This window comes from Pagrus pagrus, assembly GCF_965226575.1.
Source record: "Pagrus pagrus genome assembly, contig: HAP1_SCAFFOLD_43, whole genome shotgun sequence".
Taxonomy (NCBI): domain Eukaryota; kingdom Metazoa; phylum Chordata; class Actinopteri; order Spariformes; family Sparidae; genus Pagrus; species Pagrus pagrus.
In genome coordinates, this window is record NW_028175420.1 from 349,243 (window position 1) to 375,964 (window position 26,722).

Here is a 26,722-nt window from a genome sequence, read left to right on the forward strand (position 1 = left end):
CACATGGGGCGGGTGCTCTACCAACTGAACTAAACACCGCCCCAACACATTTGAATTTTAAAAAGGCAGGACAGTCCCTTTTCTTTAATAAATGATCAAAGCTTTGTCCGAGAAGGCTGAAATCCTGACATGGCCTCTGCAGTTTGTAAAGTCCCCAGCCCATACAACCTTCAGAAACTTGAAAGGTCATCCTGGTGCATGTGAGGTCTTCAAATAAACCCCTTTATTTTTATAAATTTTCACATTCTAAAAGACTTAAAGAGCATATTGCAGGTTAGACCCCCCCCTTAAACCAATGCTTAGAAATATAATGTAGGAACAAGTTTTTCTTAAAATTATATTTATAAATATAAATTTATAAATAAGACTTCCGTTTTTGGGAGAAAATTTTACTTCCGCATCGAAAAACCCTTAACGGAAGTGACGTAGGCAGAGGGAGAGCGGTCGGTTTGAACAATAGGAAAACAATGGATTGTGGTGCTGGTTCTGACCCCGAGGGAACTTTACATGTGTATAATTACAAATACGACAGACCACAACCGTATAACTAGGAGTCCATTATGCACATTAGAGAGCAGAGAGACACCAGGAGGAGAATTGATGGCCAGAGGAGAGAGAAATTGAGCTGTGGTGTCAGGACAGTCAGTGCAGAGTTGGTCAGAGACTGGTGGCTTAGCTTACTGTATACGCATTAGCTACGGATATGCTTACATCACAACATCGTACAGATTACTACCATGTATCATGCAATAAAAAAACTAGTATTGATTATCTAATACATGTCGGAGTACTGATACTTACCAATGACAGAATATATAGAATATTTAGATTGACTACAGTAACATTATGACACAAGTTTGGTGAGAGAACATACATTTTATTAAAAACTGACTCATGAAAGTCATGACGTCAATTCTTCCCCTCAACAGCCAGCAGATGTCACTATTTTGACTGTATCGAATGCTTCGAAGCAGTGCATCATTTTCCAGGCAACTTTGTCAAAGTGGTTCAGTGCTTCAGAAAGCTTCGGTTTCACCACCACTAGGCAAAAGTTGCAATGATGGCTAAGGTGACCCATTCAATGGGTAAAATAATAATAAATAAAAGTCAGATAGCCAGCTTTACAGTGTCACATTTCATTGATTAATTTGGTGTTCCTGTTCAACCACTAGATGGCAACACCAGACATAAAATATTCATACTATTCAGTATTTTTTGTATAGCTAGGCTATTTAAATGTCTCAAATACAATAAATTTGGTTCCACAATAAAACACACATTAACAGATACATTGTCATCTAATAGTTTGCCCATGAAATCACATTTAGCACAGTCTACAATTTATAGCCATCATGGATGCCATAGCGATAATCAAATCAAATTACACTATCATCAAAACTGTAATTAATCAAAATTTTCCAGAACATATTCAGTTTATATTTGGCTGGCAATATGCAATCAATACAACTATTTACAATTCAACATTTGGAGAGTACAACATAACACAACTCACCATTTAAGAACACACTCACTCATCACTTGTATTGGAATTTAGCTCGCCTCTCTTTCAAGCAAGCAAAGCGATCAATCACCCTCTCATTGAAATCAGGCATGTTCCTGACAAGTTCCCTCTCCATGGAAAGCAGGCCCAATGCATTCAGACGTTCCTGTCCCATTGTATTTCTCAGGAATGTCTTGAACCTCTTTAAGGTGGAGAAACACCTCTCAGCTTCAGCTGTTGTCATTGGAGTGATTATGAGGATGTTCAACAGCGCCACAGTCTCAGAGAAGGTTTCCTGGAGGTTGTAGCTCTGTAGAACCTGGTACAGAGCCAGTGCACTGCAGGAGCCCCTGAAGTCTGGACTTTCGTAGATGAGAGAAAGCTCAGTCCTGAGCCTCTCCTTGTGTAGCATGGGGTATGCCCTCATGGTGGTATTCAGAGCCTCTTCAGGGAATGTTTTCAGATGCCGGTCAAACAGCTCTGCCTCTAGCAGCACGGCACTCACAAGGTAGCTGGTGAAGGAGAACCTGTCTTTGGCATGGCCCAGGATTGTTTCACAGATCTGTTAAAATGATAAAAATGTATAGTCAGTAACACACAATTGTAAAAAAAAAAATTCTACTGGTGTTGGCATGAATGTGGCCATGATCTACTGTATCTACTGTCTCACAGTTCCAAAGTATGCATTTTATTATTCATGCAGACTTATTACTGTATCCTTGTGTGAGTATAATGGACAAGTAATGGGTGAGTAAAACAAATGACTACCATCCATTACTGAATTACTGAAAAAGAGATTGTGACTTTATCACTTGGTTCCAACACTTGAGTATGCCTACATCATTGGTCAGTAGTGAATGCAGATACCTCTTTTGACAGCCTCTGCTACTCTTGTTCATAAGGCTCTCCTTGATCTTGTGGTACCTGGTGCTTCTTGCTGCTGCTGTTGAGAGGAGCTTTGGTCCCTGAAGGGAGACAGATCAAAAGTGTGAGAATATGATGACAGTATGTCAATGCCATTATCAATAATTACTCTCTTTAAAAAAAACAGTAATACTAGTAAGTAATAAAAAATTGCCGCGAAACTCTTTCATTCACCAATATTTTGTTATGATACGCTAGTGCTATTCCCCTCTGAGTCCGGGGGTTAGCGGTTATCAACACCCGGGGTCTGTAGGTTGACCTACTGACCTCTGACCTGGACGATATCATCTCCGACCGCTGCCCGGCTCATTCTGATAATAATCATTCCGCTTCGGCATTCGGGTCCATTTTTAGTGCAACTAGCCAGAGCTTTAGTAAGTCTAGGTTGCGGAGAGGAAGCTGAACTTCGTCCAGCTGCTCATTTTGTTCAGACAAGTCGGACACACGCAGAAACGAACCGTAGCATTAGCGATAGCAACAAGGCGCGCCGCAGTCGGAGATGACATCATCCAGATCAGAGGTTAGTAGGTCAACCTACAGACCAACAGCTAACCCCGGACTCAGAGGGGAATAGCAGTAGCGTATCATAACAAAATATTGGTGAAATTAACGAATTTTGCGGCAGATAATGTGTTATTTAGAGGCTACATTGCACTGCCCTGTGTACTTGCATTATACAGATATACGCGGCTCTCAGCTGGATCTAATTTCGTTGGAACGACTTGTAATGACACCAAAGTTATCTGGGTGAGTAAATGATCGTATTTTATGCTAGAAATAAGGTCCAGATTGTAAAAAACGGTTATTATCCATTAATAATCAAAAGAAATATACCATCTGACCCATTTAAAAAAAAAAAAAACAGTGTTATGAGTATGAAAAGCCTCAGAGTTATCAATGTCCTGTATCAAATCATGAATGCTGGCAGTGAATATGCCAACAGCTTCCTCCTTGTTGATCTTCTGGAGGGATCTGGAAAGGGGAGCCGCAGCAGACGAGGACAGGACAGTGCTGCACTCTCGCACTCTCAGAGAATCCATGAGGAGCCAAAAATGCTGACAGACATGAAAGACATATGTGAAAGGCAGAAGATTACAGTACATAAATAACACAAGATATACAAACTGAAATACAAGTTATGATACTTTTTCATCAGAAATCACAAGAAGACCCTTACCTGCTTTATTTTTGCACAAGTTCCCTCCTGCGTCTCAATGTTTCTTTCCGTTGGAGTTACTTACTTCAGTTTCTCCACAACAGGCTGAGCAGTTAGTAAATAGAGACATAAGCTGGCTTTGGCACACAATGAACTTGTCAGTAGCCCTGAAAAAAGAAAATTACCTATTAATTTGCACCATGACACATCTTGGGCTGTGCCTGGAAAGCTAGGATAATAAGAGGTCAATCTTTATACAAATATGTAACTTAATACATTCAATGGTTGGTTTACTACATATACCCTTGTCCAACCTGCAATCCCATACAACAGCTCTGTCACAGAATGTGTTCAAGTGTGTTAAAAATGGAGGTCAGATAGTGTTGGAGTTGTACCGCCTGTATGCATATAGATAGCATATATAACTCGAAAAATTGTATTTCCTGCGAAAATACAGCGTGAATGCTGACGGCTGAAGTGATTTCGGAAATCTGCTGAATGTGCTGGAAAACACTTGCCTAATGCATAAAAAATGCATACAACTATGAGAATGAATGGTCAAGAATTTGCAGAAAAAGCTGTCTTTTTTCAAAAGCTGAAAAGTCAAAGGCGGAAAAGTAATAGGTTCAAAGAGCTTAAAAAGCTGAACATTTTGATAATTGGATGGTTTCTCTAGCTGAACATGAAGCTGAATATTTGAAAAGGATGAAAAGGCTGAAAAGCTGAAAAGTAATAGGCTGAAAGAGCTTAAAAAGCTGAACAGTTTGACAGCCAAACAGTTTCTGTAGCTGCATATGCTGGAGCAATAGCAGAACCAAAGTTGAAAATGTCCCCATAAGAATGAATGGGAAAACACCTCCCAAACTCCTGCAGGTTTAGAAAAAAGTGTAATGGTTATGGCCAAAATATGTATACAGTGAGTAACAGGAGACATTGCTGAACCATGTGATGTCTTTTTTATTTCTGTAAAGTGAAAAATGAGGGAGCCAGAGCGAGAGACAAAACCGGTACCGTCTGCTCCACTCCAGAAATTTAGGCTCAAAGTTAACACTGCAGCTTATGGGGGAGTTGCTGGAGTGCTTGTCGCTCGAGGGCTTCTACAGCCAAAAGTTTAAGTCCTACATCTGAAATAAGAACATCACCTGAAAGCCAACAAGATTTCCTACATTTCTATGTATATATTGTCTATGTGAAGTAAAAGCTGTGGGACCCAAATCAAGATGAAGAGAGTTTTTTCTCAAGTTTTTGCAGCTGCTCTCCACTCTAGCGATGATGTCACCCACTCTAGCTCACGCAAATGTTATAAAACAAGACTTACAAGTGGCTGTTCACGTTCAGCTGAGTCTCTGTCTGATCCGTTACTGTCTCCTGCCGGGGCGGCAGCACCAGCAGCTGCTGACAGACAGCGGTCCGGATGAGGCTGTCGGCACCGAAGGCACCGCACCGCACCGGGGGTTGGAGGGGAGAGGGGGGCGGGGGGTCGCACAGTTCTTGCTTCGGAATCCCAGTTGAACTCCATCAGATCGCTGGAGTGATAATCCTCTGGTTTAAACTGAGCGACACACAACCGAGTTTTTCGTAGCTGACGCAGAGGTCAAGCCCCGTCTCTTCAGCTGCACAACACGCACCCAGGCACGGAAGATAGCACCGTTTTTTTTCTGGTGGACCGGTGGACTCGATGTCGTGACAGGCTGGAGTTTGTGAAACCACCACAAACTGAATAATTTACCATGTCCATGATAACGCAATCCAAACCTGCTGTAAACACACTGACTCACGATAAGACGACCGCTCTGACAAATAGCCATCTGCTCCCACACTAAGCTATGGCAGCTGCTAGCATACAACTCCCTCTTGTGACGTAATATGACGCGATGTTGGAAAAAAAAAAAGAGAGAGACAGAGAGAGTTTTTAGGCGCTGTGCTCACTTTTTCGGTTAAATTTGTGCTCTTGTGTCTTGAAAAAACATTTCAAATCCTCACTCAACTTTTCAAATGGTATTTTTCACACATTACATTTATTTTGTAAACCAGTATAACCTGCAATATGAAAAATCCTTAGGCACACTTGTATTGGGGGGTCAACCACCGTGCAAAATTTAGGGTCTCTAGGGTCAAAGGGGGCCATTTAAGGCCAAAAAAGACATGTAAAACTGTTTAACAAAAATATCAAAACTTTATTCTAAATGAATACGATTTGAGTATGTTGCTCAGCTAAAATTGTAATACAAGAACATTTTGGTCCCATAATTGGAGCGTTCTTCGCTTTCCTAGTGGCCAGCAGTTGTGAGCTTTTGGAATAGATAACAAGTTTCAAGTCATTCAGTTTGTTGGAATGGTGAGCCTCATTTGGTTTAAAAATGTGAAAGTTTGAAGGCCCGCCTACCAAAAAGTAGATGTTTAATCAAAGCCAAACCAATGCTTATCTACTCATCTGGGGCTACAGAACAACATATCAAAAGCTCAGACTTCCACGACCTCTATAAAAAAAATGCTATAAATTTGTCAGTATGTCAGAGGGTGTAACACCCTTGGGTTTTTGAAAAGGACCTTTTTTCTAAATGACTTATATTTTGCTTTCGTATTCTTGTGTAGGGGCCCCAAGACAACCTCCATGCAAATTTTGGGGTCTCTAAGGTGAAAGGGGGCTGCATGGCAGCCAAAGAGACAGGGGGTATTAAAGGTGAAAAAACAGGATTGAAGGGATTTAGCCAGATTTTTATGTTGCTCACTTATAAGTGTCATACAAAAATATTTTTGTCCCATAATGATTAGAGCTTTCTAAAGCTACTTAGCTTTCCTATTCAAAACACTCTGTACACATTCAGGATGACAAACTCTGTTATTCCTCTTAATCTGCACACAAATGCACCAGTCTGCTTCGAGTCGGATTATGCTGACCACTGGGGCATACCTTTTATGCAAGAGTGTTACTGTTCTGTGCATGTTTAAAATACTTTTATTAAAACATGTTACTGTATATCCTACTGTATAGCCTCCCCTTTCACCCCCTCCATGCCCCCGGCTTTACTGTGCGGTCCCGGCCGGTGGAGCCCCCGCTGCACCATCCACCGGGCCGCCGGTAATGCTCCACTGTCACACCAACTGGGGTAAAAGTCCTCGCAGACATTTCATGGGACACATAAATAATCAAAGTGCACGTGCAGCTAGTGGAAACGAGCCAGGAAAGAGCATGCATGACAGCGTGACGTGAGCATTTCCTCAGAATGATTGACATGTTGGAGGACAAATAAGATGATCCACCCGGGGTGCTGCATTTGCAATGTTATAAAAGGTTGGCCACCAGAAAAATATCTATGACCCAGTAGGATTACAACCTATATGGACAAGCAAGTTAATTTTTTGCTGGAAATCCAATATGGCCACCACAATATTAGCCCCTGTATAATTGAGGTGAATAGGGCAAAAATTTAAACTAAGAGATATATCCATGAAACTTCACAGGTTGATCACTGACATGAATAAGAACATCCTTTGTATTGGAGGTTTCCATGAATATATATTTAAATATGCAAATAGGGCATTATTTGATTACATTTGCCTTAGCCTAACCCTAACACTGTAAAGTAACTCGGATTAATGGGTAGTCGGACTTTTGGGTGGTCGGACTGACGTATGCTCCCCCAATTCTGTATGGAGGCAATTTCCCGAGCAGCATCAGAAATCTCTCTAGTGAGAGGGAGAAGACAGACTTCAAAGCTAAGGCTGTTAAGAGAGGACTCAGGGTGGGGGAGGGGATGCCACCATAGGATGCCACTCAACAGGCTTAGAAACTGACCTTCAGTGTCACTACAATGAGCTGCCAGAGCTAAAATATCAGTCTTTCCTAAATATTGTCTCAATATTCAGCCTTCCATGATAAGTCATTTCTTACAAGTTACAAAATTTAATAGAAAAGAAAAATTCTAATTGTATTTTTTATTTTATTTTCAATAGTAATTTAAATATACATATCTGGTATAAAATATGTGAAAATCCCTATTAAAGATAAACAGCATTTAAAAAGTTCAGACTTGTGCTGCTCTGTATCTCAGATTGAATAAGTGCCATACTACATGCTCCTCTGAAAGTTCACAGTCAGGTCAGGTGCAAGTCAGGGTGGGGGAGGGGAGCTTTCAATGCACCTGCACCTCCAAACTCCCTCCAAAAACACTGCTGCGTTCAAGGCAGGCAGGAATTACTGATTTCCTGGAACTGAATAAATAATGATTATTAATACATGTTTAACTTCTTAATCCCTTTATGATTTGAAATTATTTGAAGATAAAAAAATATTTTAACTCATTTTTACTAATCAAAACCATCCCATGGCTTGCATGACTGAGAATATTAAGATTATTTCATTTTTAATAGGCAGTTTTCGTAGTATTCACTCTGCTTAAAACTATATTTGAAGTAATTATTTAATATGGGAGTAATTACCTCAATCTGTAGTATTTTTGCATTGAAACATTTGATAAAAGTTTCCTTTCAATTTGAGGCCATAACAGTAGTGAAGTTTCCCACTGCCTGTGAATGCAATCGGAGAAGCGGATCGTGCAGAGAAGTTGACTGAGGACTGGAGGTATGTTTGCGATACTATTTTTTTTAAATTAATTTTTGCATGTTATCTTGTCGACATTCAAATTACCCCATTTACTAAATGTTTGAAACCTTAATTACTATCGTCTATTGTATCCTCGTAGCATGAAGTCCGCGAATAAAGCCAAGCCGTATTAGGTCGATTGTAAAGTTACAAAATACATAAATTACGAGATTGAAACAAACAGTGAAAGTGATTCAGATTTTAATGATTAACATCTGTGATAGACTGCCATGAGCTGTTCTGATGGCACAATCCTTTGTGCATATGGTGGCATGCAAGGTTAGCCACAACCACTAGCCACAGCTGTAGTCACCATGGATTTTATTTCAACCAGTATGTAACAAATTACATTTCCATGCTCAACGCTTTTTTTTTTAATGTCGACTTACTCGATTGTGATTTTATACAAAGACGTATTGAAAATGTCAAGATTAAACTCTGCAGGGGACGTCAGCGCCGTTTTGGGAGGAACGCGCATAGTCAAAAATGACCTCCTAGTGTTTACCAAACCACACCTTGACCTTGTTGGAAAGCGTCATGAGGTCAAAGAAAGATGTGAATGAGAATTCAAAAGGACTGAACTGTCTGCGGTGCTCAGAGAATCCGACTACACTATGTCTTCGGGTGTTATTGACATGGTCTGCGAAGGAACAGAAGCACATGGCTAATTCATATGCAAAATAATGTCATCAGACTGTTCGGACCTTCTCTTGAATTATAAACTGTAATTATAAACTTGAGAGGCAGAAGAAACTTTCCTGGAGAAATATACTTAACCATGGGCGAAACTTTAGTTTCAGAAGTGGGGGGGACACAAGTAGGAACGGCAAATTTGTGTACGCATAGCGCGTGTTGTGTTCTGTAACGCTGTTACGTTGGAGTGTCACTAGATGGCACCACTGAATAAGACAGGACTATGTATGTAGGTGAAGAGAAGAAGAAGGAGCTGTTGTTATGAAGCTGTACTTCCTGCTGAAGATGTTGAGTAAAGTCCCTTGAGCTTACAAGTTGGTTTTCATTCTTCACTACACCACAGTGCGCTCGATTTCTGCCTGCGTAGAGCTTAAATCATGCCATTTCTATTTAACCCTAGCCTACTATTTTGTCATTAGCCATACTGCCAGTGGTGGAGCGTGGGTCTCAGCACAGAGAGGGAGGAGCATTCTCGATGGGCCCTTGTGATAGTTATTTAAACATTGCATTTATTCCATTATTTAAACATGCTAGTCACACTAAATATTTCTGCAGAAGACAATGCCACAGATCACCCCCTCTGACACACACACACACACAGGTCACTGTCTGAGTCAGTGGCTACCATGTCTAAGCCATGTAGCTACCATGTTAATTGTAGACTGTCTGTGTCCATTTAATGTTTGTGTTGTACCAAAGACATGGTAGCTACTGACTCAGCCAGACATCAACCTGCTTGAGCTTTCAGCACCATAGACAGTGTTGGTCACAGACTGACAGTCAGACACAAATCAACTCAACTCAGTAACCAATCACACAAGCAGCTCCATGGCTCCATGTTGTCCCTGTGTGATGTTCAGGACAGGTGAGGACAGTCTGAGGACAGAGAGCTCTGAGGTTGAAGTTTATAATTATGAAATGCACCGTGAGACTGTGACAGGTCTGTACGTCTTGACCACATGTCAGCTGTTCAGCTGTAGTAGAGGAAACTCCGCTGTTCTCAGCTCCACCGCAAGGAGCGCTTTTATTTTTATTTTTATTTATTTTTTTAATTTAGCTCCGGTAGCGACCCGGCTGAAATGCATGAGGATGCGCGGATCCGGTGTATTTATCAAGGCTTGGTCATCCTGCTGAGGCACCGGGTTGGTTTGAGCTGCGTTCATGAAGCCAGTCTTTAATCTCGCGTCTCCAACTTGTTCAGAACGCTGCTGCCCGATTTTTAACAGGCACGTCCAGGTGTGAACACATTACCCCTGTGCTGTCGTCACTCCACTGGCTTCCAGTTCGTTTTAGAATTGATTTTAAACTTTTATTGTTTGTTTTTTACTCCATTAATGGCCTGGCTCCCTCCTACCTGTCAGAGATTTTAACTGTCCGCGATCATGGCAGGGCCCTCCGTTCTTCCGGCCAGCTCCTGTTAGAGGTACCAAGGTCAAGACTTAAACAGTGGGGCGATCGTTCTTTTGCTGTCACAGCTCCCAGGCTGTGGAACAGACTGCCCCCTGACATTCGCACCACTACTGACCTCAGCCTTTTTAAATCGAAGCTGAAGACACACTTTTTTAGATTGGCATTTAACTCTGACTAGGGTAGTCCTGCTCTTAGGTGTACTTATTTTGCCTGTTTTTTACTTAATGCACTTTTGGAGGGCCTTTAACACCCTGCAGCACTAGTAGTACTTTCTTGTGTTTTCTTGCAGCACTGTAGCACTTTCCTGTGTTTTTTATGTATTGCTTTTATGTATTATTTTATTGTTTTGATGTAAAGCACTTTGGGTACCGTCTGGCTATTGTAAAGTGCTATACAAATAAAATGTGATTGATTGATTGATTGATTAAGTTAGAGGCTACTTTCAAACTCGTTACTCACTGGTCGTCAGCGTTTTAGCGATCGTACAGCCTGAGGCCAGTATACAACAGGTAACGGTGTTGTTGTCTCTTTTCACCTCCTCTCTTCCTTGTGTGATCAGTGCGCTGCATACACGTTTTAAACAGAGATGGCTAAGCGCCTGGTTTAACATATTAGTTAGCTAACGTTAGCTACAATAGTGTATAGAGTAAAGTTAGAAATACCAGTAATGACTAATCAACTCACATTTTCTTTCTTCCTTTTTAGTCCCGTTCCAAATAAGGACTTTAAGTTGAGCTGTCGGCTCCTTTTCATCTTTTTGCTGCTGTGCCGCGTCCTGTCTGTGTCTTTGATTGAGCACGTAGTGTGAGGGGGGCTTCCGAGCGGTCAGTTTACGCAGGGTTTCTTGTTGTTTTGCAATTACAGCCTGTGCCTACTGTTAGTTTTCAAAGTGTAAAAAGTGGGGGGGACAAAAACATGATTTTGAAAAGTGGGGCGGACATGTCCCCCCTGTCCCCAGTGGAAATTGCGCCCTTGTCTTCATAGCAAACAAGTTTTTACCTGGAATTTAATTCATTAAGGGTGAAAACTGGCTTATGTCAAAAATGAGCCTTTCAGAGCGAGAGGAGCCTATTTTTGTCTAAGCTGCATTTCACTGAAAAAAGGTCTTTCAAAGAAGTTTTCTAGCCTGAACAGGTTGAATTTGGATCTTCTTCATGGCAAAGGAGTTTTTACCTGGAATTTAATAGATTAAGGGTGAAAACTGACTTATGTCAAAAATGAGCATTTCAGAGCGAGAGGAGCCTGTTTCTGCACTGTACAGTAGCCTAAGCTGCATTTCACTGAAAAAAGGTCTTTCAAACAAGTTTTCTAGCCTGAACTGGTTGAATTTGGATCTTCTTCATGGCAAAGGAGTTTTTACCTGGAATTAAATTCATTAAGACTGAAAAGTGGCTTATGTCAAAAATGAGCGTTTCAGAGCGAGAGGAGCCTGTTTTTGCACTAAGCTGCATTTCACTGAAAAACGGTCTTTCAAACAGGTTTTCTAGCCTGAACTGGTTGAATTTGGATCTTCTTCATGGCAAAGGAGTTTTTACCTGGAATTTCATTCATTAAGGCTGAAAAGTGGCTTATGTGAAAAATGAGCGTTTCAGAGCGAGAGGAGCCTGTTTTTGCACTGTACAGTCGCCTAAGGCTGAAAAGTGGCTTATGTGAAAAATGAGCGTTTCAGAGCGAGAGGAGCCTGTTTTTGCACTAAACTGCATTTCACTTAAAAAAGGTCTTTCAAACAGGTTTTCTAGCCTGAACTGGTTGAATTTGGATCTTCTTCATGGCAAAGGAGTTTTTACCTGGAATTTAATTCATTAAGGGTGAAAACTGGCTTATGTCAAAAATTAGCATTTCAGAGCGAGAGGAGCCTGTTTCTGCACTGTACAGTAGCCTAAGCTGCATTTCACTGAAAAAAGGTCTTTCAAACAAGTTTTCTAGCCTGAACTGGTTGAATTTGGATCTTCTTCATGGCAAAGGAGTTTTTACCTGGAATTTAATTCATTAAGGGTGAAAACTGGCTTATGTCAAAAATGAGCATTTCAGAGCGAGAGGAGCCTGTTTCTGCACTGTACAGTAGCCTAAGCTGCATTTCACTGAAAAAAGGTCTTTCAAACAGGTTTTCTAGCCTGAACTGGTTGAATTTGGATCTTCTTCATGGCAAAGGAGTTTTTACCTGGAATTTAATTCATTAAGACTGAAAAGTGGCTTATGTCAAAAATGAGCGTTTCAGAGCGAGAGGAGCCTGTTTTTGCGCTGAAAAGTGGCTTATGTGAAAAATGAGCGTTTCAGAGCGATAGGAGCCTGTTTTTGCACTGTACAGTCGCCTAAGGCTGAAAAGTGGCTTATCTGAAAAATTAGCGTTTCAGAGCGAGAGGAGCCTGTTTTTGCACTAAACTGCATTTCACTTAAAAAAGGTCTTTCAAACAGGTTTTCTAGCCTGAACTGGTTGAATTTGGATCTTCTTCATGGCAAAGGAGTTTTTACCTGGAATTTAATTCATTAAGGGTGAAAACTGCCTTATGTCAAAAATGAGCATTTCAGAGCGAGAGGAGCCTGTTTCTGCACTGTACAGTAGCCTAAGCTGCATTTCACTGAAAAAAGGTCTTTCAAACAAGTTTTCTAGCCTGAACTGGTTGAATTTGGATCTTCTTCATGGCAAAGGAGTTTTTACCTGGAATTTAATTCATTAAGACTGAAAAGTGGCTTATGTCAAAAATGAGCGTTTCAGAGCGAGAGGAGCCTGTTTTTGCACTAAGCTGCATTTCACTGAAAAAAGGTCTTTCAAACAGGTTTTCTAGCCTGAACTGGTTGAATTTGGATCTTCTCCATGGCAAAGGAGTTTTTACCTGGAATTTAATTCATTAAGGCTGAAAACTGGCTTATGTCAAAAATAGACGTTTCAGAGCGAGAGGAGCCTGTTTTTGCGCTGTACAGTAGCCTAAGCTGCATTTCACTGAAAAAAGGTCTTTCAAACAGGTTTTCTATCCTGAACTGGTTGAATTTGGATCTTCTTCATGGCAAAGGAGTTTTTACCTGGAATTTAATTCATTAAGGGTGAAAAGTGGCTTATGTGAAAAATGAGCGTTTCAGAGCAAGAGGAGCCTGTTTTTGCACTGTACAGTCGCCTAAGCTACATTTCACTGAAAAAAGATCTTTCAAACAGGTTTTCTAGCCTGAACTGGTTGAATTTGTGTGGCGGAGCGCTGTTGAACGCCCGTCATTTCCTGACCGGCGCGCTCTCTCTCTCAGAGAGTGCCGGTGGGGCGCCTCATTGTTCCGGCAGAGCCAAGCTCCTTATCAACTGTTTCCCCGCCGGCCGCATGTCGCGGTCCAGCAGTGACATAAACTTTTTACCCTGAACTCTGTTCTCCCCTCCGTGGGTTGTCGAGGGTGCACACTCGGCGCCTACGCGACACGTACACACACACACACACACACACACACACACACCTACACACATGCTCACCTGCTGTTGCTGCGGAGGTCTGTCTCGGGTTCACGGGCCGAACCGAGGCAGTTCCGGGCCACGTCATAAGTAGCGCACTGTGGCATGCTTCCATGGGTCAGGCGACCATGGACTAAACTATGTGTGTTAATTGTTTTGAAATATTGTTAATGTATGTGTTCTGTGGGAAAAGTGGCACAGCCATATGAGGGGTTATTAGTGCCACAGTACTGGGGTTATATTTAAAGGGGTTCTGTTAGTTTTGTGCTTTGTTTCCCAGTTTATGTTTCTTAACCCCTGTGTTTTGTTAATTGGTTTGCCCGGGGGAGGGGCCAAGGGGGTTTTTAAAGAGAGCTCGGCTCACTTGAAGGAAGGATTCGGCTGAGTGGCATGTGGATAACAGTTGCTGCCTGTTCCTTGTAAATATTTTTTTTACTCTGTCATATTGTAAATATTCCTGCGTTTTTTTTGTTGCTTTGCCACCTGTGGGTATTTTTGTCTTTGGGTTTTTGGTGTAATAAAAAGAAAATCACCAAACTAAAGTTTGCCGACTGGGCCATCATCTTTCCAAACCAGCGTTTCAAAGTATCGAACCCCGACATTTGGTGTCAGAAGTGGGATGGCCAGTCGACAAGGGCGCATCCGGTACACAGGAAGACGGGTACTGGGTTGCGCTCACAAAAGGAGGAACCAGTGCAGGACAAAGATGGCGAGGAGGGAGCCTGGTCCACAGCCGAGGAGGACGAAGGGGGTGCGGCGGCCCCAGTCCGGCAGGCCGGCCCTGGAGCTCCAAGTCCAGGAGAGGAGCTGGTGGCGGTCATGAGGACCTTCCTGGAGGGACAGCAGAGAAGAGAGGAGGGGTTCCTGGCAGAGCTCAGGGGACTCCAGGCTTCGTGGCCAGCCCCGCAACTGGATCAGGCAGTGGCAGGGCCGAGGCCGGTAGCACCTGTCCCTGCACCTGGGTCCCTATCACCATCTGAGAGGTCGCTGATGAGCCTTAGAATGGACTTACCTACACCTGCTGCACCGCGCCGCAGTTCACCCTTAAGGGCGGCAAGGTTTGGGGTGAGCAGTGGGACAGAACCTCCGAGGCCGGAGAGCAGACCCTTTGGTGACCCCAAGATTCCCCAGTACCTGGCTGGGGAGGACATTGGAAATTACCTGCTTCGCTTCGAGCGGATTGCCAGAACGTGTGGTTGGCCAGATGGTGAGTGGGCGTGTCGCCTGGTGCCGCTACTCACTGGGAAGGCGCTAGAGGCGTACACCGCTATGGACGAGGAGAGGGCTCATTCATACCCGGACCTGAAGGCGGCACTCCTGACCAAGTTTGACGTCTCACCGGAGACGTATCGCCAGCAGTTCCGGGCCATGGCAGTTCCACCGGGAGAGAACCCAACAGAAACTTACCACCGCTTAAAGGGTCTCTACCGTCGATGGATTCGGCCAGAGCAGCATACCAAGGAGCAGATCGGTGAGCAGGTCATCTTGGAGCAGCTGCTGCGAGTCTTCCCAACAGACATCCGCACCTGGGTGAAGGAGCACAAGCCAACGGATGGGTTAGCTGCAGGCAAGCTAGCGCTGCAGTACCTCAACGCACGGAGGGGAGGCCCGCCTGCTTATCACGGTGGTCCCAGTCGCCAGGTTTCGTCGCAGCCCAGACCAGCAGCCAGAGCCAGCCAGCATCCGCCTGGAGAATCCCGGCCCACACCTCGCCAGCGCAGCCCCGGTAAGGAGTTCATCTGTTTCTACCGCCAGCAAGCAGGGCACAAGGCTTCGTTGTGCCCCATCAGAAAAGCTAAGCTTAGCGGGGCATGCTACACTCCTCGGGCTGAGGTTGCAAGTGCTGGGGGAGGGCAACAGCGTTTTAAGGACGTTACCATTAATGGTGAGTCTGTGACTGCTCTGGTTGACTCGGGGAGCTTCCTGACGCTGGTCCGAAGGGAGTTGGTGCCAACGGGCGTGGTGGATTATAGCAGACAGGAAGACATTTTGTGTGTGCACGGGGACAGCCATTCCTACCCCACAGCTGAGGTGACGGTGGTGGTGGATGAGCAACCTTACCTGCTGACGGTCGGGCTGGTGGAAAGGTTACCTGTTGCTGCTATCCTGGGGTGGGACTTACCTGTGCTGCTGGACGTGCTGCTGGAGGCCGGCCCCAAAGACAGTGACCTGGGGAAGGGTTTGTCCGGTTATGTGATCACCCGCACCCAGGCCAGGGCGGGGGTGACAGCCGACCCAGGGCCGAAAAAGGGGCCCGATCCAGAACTCTTTTCAACCCTGGACAGCAGTTTGTTTGAGGGGCCCATGAAGGGGCCCAGGAAGTCTCGCCGCCAGCGGCGGTTTGAAAAGGGGCTGAAGTCCCGGGAGCCGGACTGTGCAAAGGGACTGGCAAAGGGCATGTGGGAGGTGCCAGAGGACATTGGGGCCCTGCAAAGGGAGGATGGGACTCTGAAGTCCTTGTTCGCCAAGGTGGTTGGGGGGCTGGATATGTCAAAAGGGGAGAAAGAATGTTTTGTTGTTGACAGTGATGTTTTGTATGCAGTGGCGGAGGGGGTCAAACGCCTTGTGGTTCCTGTGTCATGCCGGCCGATGATAATGCACCTGGCACACACCTTGCCTTGGGCAGGTCATCTTGGCCGCAACAAAACCTATTTGCGCATATCCCCCAGGTTCTATTGGCCTTCCATGTATGTTGATGTGCAAACCTTCTGCAAAACCTGTCCCACCTGTCAGAAAACTTGCTATGTCTGCCAGTCCGACCGAGCCTACCTACAACCCCTGCCCATGATCTCCACTCCGTTTAGGCGTGTGGCCATGGACATTGTGGGCCCATTGGTGAAGAGCAGTGGGGGGCACCAGTACATCCTGGTGCTCTGTGACTACGCCACACGGTTCCCAGAGGCTTTCCCCCTGCGCACGGTCACTGCTCCTGCTGTTCTGCGTTGTCTTGTTCAGTTGTTTTCCAGGGTTGGTGTACCGGACGAGATCATCACAGACCAGGGGACCAACTTCACCTCCAGACTCCTGCAGCTCTTCCACCGGCACTGGGGATTTCGGCGATCAAGACCACCCTCAGACGGACGGCCTGGTCGAGCGCTTCATTCAGACCCTGAAGAAGATGCTGCAGAAGTTTGTGGCCGACACTGGGAGAGACTGGGACCAGTGGCTGCCCTACCTGCTTTTCGCCTACCGGGAGGTTCCCCAAGCGTCCACAGGGTTTTCCCCGTTTGAGCTTCTGTATGGCTGGGAGGTACAGGGGCCATTGGATCTGCTGCGGAAGACCTGGGAGTCTCCCGCAACCGGCACCAGTGACCGTGGTGTGGTCCAGTTCGTGCTGGAGATGAGGGACCGGTTGGCAAGGTACCGAGACGAGGCCGAGGTCAACCTTCGTGAGGCCAAGCAGACCCAGAAGGCGTGGTACGACCGACAGGCCAGGCACAGAGAGTTCCAGCCTGGCCAGAAGGTCCTACTCCTCCTGCCATCCTCCAACAGCAAGCTGCTGGCCAAATGGCAGGGCCCGTACACCGTCCTCAGGAAGATGGGCCCGGTGACCTACGAGATCCACCACCCGGACAAGAAAAGGGCAAAGCAGGTTTACCACGTCAACCTGCTGAAGGAGTGGAGGGAGGCTCGGGTTCCCGTGGCGTCTCTGCTGGTGACGGCGGTGGACAGCGCGGGGGAGGAGGAGTCTACCCTCGCCGACCTGAGCCAGTCTGCGGAGCCTGCTCTCGGGCACCTCTCTGCCGCCCAGTCCAGCCAGCTGTGCCAGGTGTTCCAGCGGGTCGCCAAGCTCTTTGCGGCCAACCCGGGGAAGACTGACCTCGTGGAGCATGTGGTCCGGCTGAAAGACAAGGGGCCGGTTCGTCAGAGGGCCTACCGGGTGCCCCAGCACCTGGTGGCCAAACTTCAGAAGGAGGTGGAGGAGATGCAGCGCTTGGGGGTGATCGAGCCGTCGCAGTCTGAGTGGTGTAGCCCGGTGGTCATTGTGGGGAAGAAGGACGGTTCCCTGCGCATCTGCATGGACTTCAGGAAGGTCAACGCCATGTCAGAGTTCGACGCCTACCCGATGCCCCGGATCGACGACCTGCTGGAGAGGATTGGTCGGGCTAGGTTCATCACCACCCTGGACCTCTGTAAAGGGTACTGGCAGGTACCCCTGGAAGCGTCCAGTCGTCCCTGCACAGCGTTCCAGACACCTGCTGGCCTCTTCCAGTTCACGGTGATGCCCTTCGGCCTACATGGAGCACCAGCAACTTTCCAGAGGCTGATGGACCGTGTCCTGCGGAGGTGTGAGGACTGCAGTGCTACCTACCTCGATGACGTGGTCATCTTCAGTGCCACCTGGGAGCAGCACCTGCATGATCTGGAGCGAGTCCTGGGCCAGATCCAGCAGGCAGGCCTGACGCTGAATCCAGCCAAGTGTCAATGGGCCTGGGAGGAGGCGAAGTACTTGGGGTACCGGCTTGGACGAGGGGAGGTCCGACCACAGGTGGACAAGGTCGAGGCCATCCGTAGCTGCCCACGCCCTCGCACGAAGAAGGAGGTGAGGTCCTTCTTGGGCTTGGCCGGCTGGTACAGGAGGTTCGTCCCACAGTTCGCCACCCTCGCAGCACCTCTGACAGCACTGACGGCGAAGGACCAGAGGAACCCGGTCATCTGGAACGAGGACTGCGAGGCGGCGTTCCAAGCTCTCAAGGCCTGTTTGTGCTCTTCGCCAGTTCTGAGGAGCCCTGACTTCAGCCAGCGGTTCCTGGTTCAGACCGATGCCTCAGCGGTGGGACTGGGGGCAGTCCTGGCCCAAGGTGAGCCTGGTGACGAGCGACCGGTGCTGTACCTGAGCCGGAAGCTGCTGCCACGGGAGACCAGGTACTCCACTGTGGAGAAGGAGGGCCTGGCCATCAAATGGGCCCTGGAGAGTTTGAGGTACTACCTGCTGGGGAGAGAGTTTGACTTAGAGACTGATCACAGGGCTCTGACCTGGATTAACTCCATGAAAGACCACAACAGTCGTCTCACCCGCTGGTACCTCTCTCTCCAGCCGTTCCAGTTCCAGATCCGACACCGAGCGGGCAAGACCAATGTTGTGGCAGACTATCTCTCCAGGTTGCCGCACATCGTCAACCTCGGGGAGGAGGGGGATAATGTGGCGGAGCGCTGTTGAAAGCCCGTCATTTCCTGACCGGCGCGCTCTCTCTGTCAGAGAGTGCCGGTGGGGCGCGCTGCGCCCTCATTGTTCCGGCGGAGCCAAGCTCCTTATCACCTGTTTCCCCGCCGGCCGCATCTCGCGGTCCAGCAGTGACATAAACTTTTTACCCTGAACTCTGTTCTCCCCTCCGTGGGTCGTCGAGGGTGCACACTCGGCGCCTACGCGACACGTACACACACACACACACACACACACACACACACCTACACACACGCTCACCTGCTGTTGCTGCAGAGGTCTGTCTCGGGTTCACGGGCCGAACCGAGGCAGTTCCGGGCCACGTCATAAGTAGCGCACTGTGGCGCGCTTCCATGGGTCAGGTGACCATGGACTAAACTATGTGTGTTAATTGTTTTGAAATATTGTTAATGTATGTGTTCTGTGGGAAAAGTGGCACAGCCATATGAGGGGTTATTAGTGCCACAGTACTGGGGTTAGATTTAAAGGGGTTCTGTTAGTTTTGTGCTTTCCCAGATAGCATACGGATGTGGGCCACTTCAGGCAACAATCCGGCACTGTAGGCATTCTTCTGGCCCGCACAAAACAGATGTGAGCCTAAACTGGCCCATGTGGTAAATGCTACATTCGGCCCTTATATCACAAAACAGATATGGCCCATCTTTGGCAAATACGTGGCAGAGTAGGGAATGGTTATTCCTTAAGTGAACCAAGGCTGGGCCACATATGGTTCAGCACACGTGGCCCACCTTTGCTGAAACACATTTGGGCCAGTTTTGGGCAAAAGACGGCAAATTAGCATCGACTAATCTGGATGTGAGCCTAAAGTGGCCAACATATGAGAAAATACAAGTGGCCCACCTTTGCTGAAACACAATTGGGCCAGTTTTGGCCGAAAGACGGCAAGTAAGCATCGACTAATCTGGATGTGAGCCTAAAGTGGCCCACATGTGGTTTAGCACACGTGGCCCACCTTTGTTGAAACACATTTGGGCCAGTTTTGGCCGAAAGACGGCAAATTAGCATCGACTAATCTGGATGTGAGCCTAAAGTGGCCCACATATGAGAAAACACAAGTGGCCCACCTTTGTTGAAACACATTTGGGCCAGTTTTGGCCGAAAGACGGCAAATTAGCATTGACTAATCTAGATGTGAGCCTAAAGTGGCCCACATATGGTTTAGCACACGTGGCCCACCTTTGTTGAAACACATTTGGGCCAGTTTTGGCCGAAAGACGGCAAATTAGCATCGACTAATCTGGATGTGAGCCTAAAGTGGCCCACATATGACAAAACGCAAGTGGCCCACCTTTGTTGAAACACATTTGGGCCAGTTTTGGCCGAAAGACGGCAAATTAGCATCGACTAATCTGGATGTGAGCCTAAAGTGGCCCACATATGGTTTAGCACACGTGGCCCACCTTTGTTGAAACACATTTGGGCCAGTTTTGGCCGAAAGACGGCAAATTAGCATCGACTAATCTGGATGTGAGCCTAAAGTGGCCCACATATGACAAAACGCAAGTGGCCCACCTTTGCTGAAACACAATTGGGCCAGTTTTGGCCGAAAGACAGCAAATTAGCATCGACTAATCTGGATGTGAGCCTATGTGGCCCACTTATGAGAAAACGCATGTGGCCCACCTTTGCTCAAACACAATTGGGCCAGTTTTGGCCAAAAGACGGTAAGTAAGCATCGACTAATCTGGATGTGAGCCTAAAGTGGCCCACTTATGGCTCCACACACGTGGCCCACCTTTATTGAAACACATTTGGGCCAGTTTTGGCTGAAAGACGACAAGTTAGCATCGACTAATCTGGATGTGAGCCTAAAGTGGCCCACATATGGTTCCACACAGGTGGCCCACCTTTGTTGAAACACATTTGGGCCATTTTTGGCCGAAAGACGGCAAGTTAGCATCGACTAATCTGGATGTGAGCCTAAAGTGGCCCACATATGGTTCAGTAACATTGTGGGGTCCATACTTTGTGAAGTACAAATGTGCCAGGACAAGAAAAGACAAGACAAGTTAAGTTAAGTTAGTTTGCTTCTCTCATTGAACCGCTGTCCACTATTCAGGGTATAGGGGATAACAGGACCCAAATGCAGACTCAAATGGAACAGTTTATTATTTTAGAAAGAGGTAAATAAACAGGTAATCAAAGTCCAACAGAAATAAAGTAGCAACAAAAGAGTCAACGAGCCTAAGTCTCGGACAGGGGAAAAAACAAGGAATCCAAAGTGCAAAGTGCAAGTAGATATTCCTTTTTCGGTGGAAATGTTCCATGATGGGCATGATTGGCAATGTTGCAGCATGAACGACCTGCAATATTGATCCTTCACTCATTCTGGAAGAAGCTCGCCACTAATGGAGCCCCCGTCCAGCTTCTTTGCTGGAGCTTGAAGCAGTTAGAGGACTGAAGACCTTTAGGCCTGAACTGCCTTAATTGTGTTCTCCACTATGGAGGTGAGAATTTTATCCAAGCTAATGTCTATCATGAACAACACATCCCCATGGCAAGCCCGGATGTTGCACCCATGATACAAAGAGAAACAAAACCGTTCATAAAAATCTGAGAGAAAAAAGTTAACACAACAAGCGGATGGTGAATTCTGAGAGTTGTTATCCGTCTGATACCAGCAGGAATTACATACAGTAGGCATAGTCAAGTTTAACTTGTTCTTCTCTTAGTGCAATATTATCTGTCAGTATAAATAATATGCTGACTGTGATGAATTTGTTGTTTGTTGATCAAAGTTAATTTATAAAAATATATATATATTGACCAACAATTCTGTGTTTTCTCTGATTTGAGTATATGCATTTTCATGTGTGGCCAATGGAATGTCCTTCCAGAACTTATTCTATGTACAAATCCCTACATGTTCTCATGCTTGTCAAAGCGCTGGTTACTGAGGAAGCGAGTTTGCACACATTGTTGAGTTACATGTGTGTATACGTGTCTGGTTATTAATATGTGTATGAATGTGGTTATTAGAGGAGGATAGTTGGACTGTTATCTGTTTGAATAAGAGTAAGAGAGAGTATGTGCTGTTGTGCACTTCATGATTTGGTGCTCTTGTTCCCTGCTTTTACTAGTGTATTCTGTCTATTTTTAAAATATTATGGTCATCATGTCACTCATATTTCAATGATTTTAATACTGTATCTGCTTTAACTTTACCTGCCCAGGGACTACAGGCGGAACTATAACCTGGCTCAAAGCATCTCTTCTTGTCTTACAAGATTAATGTTTTTTTGTGCATTGTCCCTGTTTTAAATAAATAAATTCAATTCAATTCATTAAATTCACAACATGCTGTACATTCCTTGACCGAGTGTGCCAATAAGAGCATAGCCTAGGCCAAGAGTGACAGTTCATTTGTGAACAGAAACCGCTCCCACCTGCTCTCTGTGTCACATAGAAAATGACTGGCAGGTCGACATTGGAAAATGTATTGACCTACATTTACCTGAACATATCACCCACAGTGACAGTGTTTTTTTTTTTTTTTTTTTTTTTTTATTAAGTCAACGCTATTAAGTCTGTAAGGATCGTATCTTTATTCAAACTCTACTTTCCGTTATGTTTTTTTCCGCTTTAAGTTGGAGTTTTCCAAATTACGAGTCTTTTGAATGCATCATATTCGAATTGACGAAAGGGAGCAAGGGAGCAAAAAGTGCGCGAGCCGGAGATCGAGGAGAGAAGTCACGGTGAGGTGAGTCCCTGAACGAAAAATAAATGAATGAATTTCTGTGGGAAACATTCAGCTCTTATTGTTGGAACTTCACATTGTTTTGTCAGGTTGCCAGTGCTGCGAAAAATGTTAGCTAGTTAACATTCAGTTTTTATACAAGGTTAATATGACCAGGCAGCAGGGCTCGAAATTAACGATGTCCCGGCGGGGACCATAAAAATTCCTGCTGGGACACACTTATATTTTGTCCGGGACAATTACGGGACAGTGAAAAAAAAAATGTCAAACGCTCACTCTCAAACAAAATGCTCAATTCCCTCCTCCGTATATCATTGCATTTCCCTGAGGTTGAGGACTATAATGCAGAGCAGGCAGTTGAGAAGTGGTGGCAAAGTGGTCAGAGAACATGCCGACCCATGTTCAACGACTCTGTGTGAGACAAGAAAAATAAATCTCTGTGGCAGTGAACTTTCCCTCCAGAAAACAGCATCCCTCCCCGCGAGTGAAATAGTCAGACAGCGTCCTGTTTACTGATGGTGATTATGTAATTGTGTACGAAAAACGTAACTTTGTCACTTTCCAGGATGTTTGGTGGGTCAGGATCTCAATCACAACACATTATAACAGCATCCATATGATTATAACAGTCAGAGGGTACATGTTTAAACACATGCCGCTGAAAGCCCCACTAGGATTCAGAGAAGCACAGTACAGAAGCACAGAATGTGTTGCTGCCGTTATTACTGGTACCGGTGCCGCGTCGAGTCTCCCTGATCCTCTCCCCAACACACAGCCGCTTCTAGCCGCAGCGGCAACCTGAGCGGGGTCGCTCTGCGAACTACGGCGCCGCGGAGCTACAGGCCCCGGTCTTCCTACTCCTCTCCCCCACATACAGCACCCTGTGCTGGGTCGCCCAGAGCGACGAGTCTCCCTCCAGCTCTGGAGCTCTCCACGGTGCTGCTAATGGCGGCTTCTCATCGTCTTTCAGACCTTAGACCATAGCTTTAAGTAAACCAATTAATTAAAAATGCTGATAGTCTAATACTCGTTATAAAATACTTATAATACAACAACATATACACCCAATCACATTTTATAAGGCACCAGTTTAAAGCTGCCATTCTTAAATTGCTCTGTTTGCTTTGAAGAAGACATACTCTGTGCCGAAATGTCAGCAACCTGCACCATAATAAAAATATCTAAAACTATGTGCTTCACCATCTTCTCCAGCTATTTATCTGCCCCCTGCTCTAAGATGCACCAGTCTGCAATCAGTTCGTCAGCTGAAGGCGAGAGTTTTCCTCCTACAATTTTAGTAATTGGCTGGTCATGGCTAGACTGTTTTCAAACTACATTCATTGCTGCCCAACTATGGGCAGGATATAGCATGTCATGCAGTTAGCCATTTCTCACCATTGTGTGCAATCTATCCAAAGCTTTACAGTTTTCTCAATTTTTAGGAACGGTCAGAAACAATCAATTGACGGCCACTGCAACAGACCAGGAGGTGGAGGCTTATATAAAAAGGTGGCTTCATCTCGCTGGAGACAGGGATGGTGGGAGGAGAGAGAGAGAGGAGAAAAGGCGTGCCACACAGCTCGCACGTAAGTCAGCTACAATACCTATTTTGCAATATATGTGTGATACTGTTCTACAGCAGAAATCAAGATGAAGCTGTCAGCATATGTAAAAAAAAAACGAGCACAAAGTACAGAACAAATCTCCCCAATTCTAAATGAGCAAATACAATTAAAAAAGGCAGTGTTGTGATTTTTGCCATTTTTTCCGCTATGGTCACTTAGGAATTAGAAGCTTGTTCAGCCACCATGCAGCAAGCATAGCCATTTTCTTGTAAATGTAAAGATTTCACTTGGCAGTGGTGGGACAGTAATGTAAACTGTAACTGGAATTGTCACCCATTGCCTTTCTTAAAAGCCAGTACATGGGTCTGAAAAGTAGGGAAATCACATTTCAGTTAGAAACACATCTTTAATGAAAACTGTATTTGACTTTAGTATAATATTCTATCTACAAAATAAATTAATGAATATGAAGCAACAGCTGAAATATATTTTTAAATATATTAATATTACATGCCATCTCCCTGCTAAATTGAGCTGGAATGAAAGAACCCCCTATCAAACACAAAAACATACTTCTAATGTTAACATGAGTGGATGAAGTTTTGAGTCTTAAGATGTGGTCTTATCTAACCTCAAACTTTTCCCTTTACTGCTGCATTCATGGTCTTCAGCTCCACCATGTGGGCAGGTCTGATGTAACTACACAGCGATTGTGTGAGTGAGGCTAGCTGACTCATTGTCATCTCAGACTTGATATGTGATAGGTTTAATATGTAGGATGGAGTTGCTTCCAACTGAGAGCCTCAGCCATGTTGCAATGGAATATAATACTTACCTTGGCATAATATATAAAGAATAAACCAGGACAGAGAGACCTCACCTCAACTTTTATCCCAACTCTCTCCTCTTGTGAGGGCTTTTAGATCTGAGTATGGCCCCAGTGTTCCGCCAGAGCACCGTGCCATAGCACACAGACCTCTGGTCCAGTAAATGTCCAGTTTTGTGGATACCTATTACGCACCACCAGACTGACAGCTATCTTGGGGGTCCCCATGGAGAGTCATTAAAGAGGAAATATTCAAGATTTTTACCTACTTTTTACTTAAAGCAGAAGTAAGCGATCCGGTCGTTTTGGCTAACTTCCTGTCAGCGGATGGAGTTAGCAGTCCCCGCCCTCTTCCCTACGTCAACACATGCGCGTGCATCCCTTGGCTGCACACACAGAGAGGACCGCCCCTTTATGCCGTTCTCTCTCCTCATTGGATAAAGGTTGTAGGATACAAGGAAAGTTTTCTCCTCGGCTTACAGCAGAGCAGGGTGACTGACAGACCCGTGTTTCGGACCAAACACTCTATATAAGTGATTGCTGTCGGAAGATATAACTATATAAGACTTATATTAACACAAACATTCCGCTTACTTATGCTTTAATGAAACAGCTTCAGAGTAATGTTGCTGGCTTGTTGCAGGGAGAATGGAGGCTCTCTGCCTTCCACCTAGCGTCACTTGGCTGAAAACCAACCTTGTAAGATCAGACCTTCCGACCCAGTATCCCAGCTCTCGTGCTGGCAGCATCATGACACACCAAAACACCCTGTATCCATTATCTTTTTATGAAAGGATAGAACCACACAAATACACACATTGCAACATGTATATGATATGCTCCATTAATTGCATTATGGCTGGCTTCAGTGAACCAACAAATGCTGAGGAAAGGTTAGCAAAATAGCAAAAAATCAAATGGCTGTGCACTATTCCCCTTTAACATGAAGACAAACTCAAATATACATTATGTTTTATTACTGTAACTTCAGGTTAAATGTGAAGTTTGTCAGAGTGTTTGATGAACACAATATTGTATAACTTTATATCACTTTACAGGGCCTTTTTTGTTTGGTCTCCTGATAAGGTTTTGTGTTTTGCACTGCAACCATATACAGTAACCACAGTACTGCTTTACTGAGTCAACAAAATATGTTCTTTTGTGCATTTCTTAAAGGGCCAGATGAAGAGGAGACAATGGTGGGGCCATGAGTGAGCGTGTTCCGCAACAGTGTTCCGCAGTCAGAATTTTCATGTTCATCTTCATGTTTGTTTTGTTTGTGTTGTGTTGTTGTTTGTGGCACATGTTAAAAAAATAAAATAGTTCTCTACTGTTCACAAGTTGTTTCTCGTGTCTGGTTTTTTCTTCAATTCTTCAGTAGGTATCTTCATCTTTGACTGAGACCAACAAGACTGGACCATTGCCACCATTTAACACAGTATCTGGAGGTACCATAATGACATGTACAGTAGCCACAAATTCAGACCAGTTCTGGTTTATTTATATGATGTGTTCATATTTGACATAGAACTTTGTCATGGTTTGGTTGTGACTCCAATGTGTACAGGCTAGACAAGATCATAGACTGTAAACCAGTTCTGATGTATTCAGCTCTTGGTTAATATGTAGCATTATGACTAGGCTGTGGGTCATATGTGAGAAACAAGTGTGGACCACTCATGTCATTCCATGTGGTAGGTGGGTCAGAATAAAAATGCATAGTGGC

The 26,722-nt window shown here is 45.2% G+C and overlaps 1 protein-coding gene and 1 long non-coding RNA gene across 5 annotated transcripts; one reads left to right on the forward strand and one right to left on the reverse strand.

Moving 5' to 3' along the window:
* Positions 1–862: 862 nt before the first annotated feature.
* On the reverse strand, positions 863–23,350 carry LOC311253769 (uncharacterized protein). 4 transcript variants are annotated; one of them, XM_084384247.1, is made up of 4 exons: positions 4,900–6,550; positions 3,603–3,748; positions 2,426–3,480; positions 863–2,063 (listed from the first exon to the last, which is right to left on the reverse strand). In XM_084384247.1, the coding sequence occupies exons 3-4, from the start codon at positions 2,519–2,521 to the stop codon at positions 1,536–1,538; spliced, it is 624 nt and encodes a 207-aa protein (XP_084240373.1). In that variant the 5' UTR covers positions 2,522–3,480; positions 3,603–3,748; positions 4,900–6,550; the 3' UTR covers positions 863–1,535. The 4 variants fall into 4 exon arrangements, 3 of the variants coding, with proteins under 3 accessions (XP_084240373.1, XP_084240372.1, XP_084240371.1); XR_014621887.1 differs by having other exon boundaries at positions 2,369–3,748; positions 4,900–6,573; XM_084384246.1 differs by lacking the exon at positions 4,900–6,550 and adding an exon at positions 23,338–23,350 and having other exon boundaries at positions 2,426–3,748.
* LOC311253773 lies at positions 22,537–26,330 on the forward strand. Its single transcript, XR_014621889.1, has 3 exons — positions 22,537–22,608; positions 24,048–24,191; positions 26,173–26,330. It is a non-coding gene; the product is annotated as an uncharacterized lncRNA (long non-coding RNA).
* Positions 26,331–26,722: the final 392 nt, after the last annotated feature.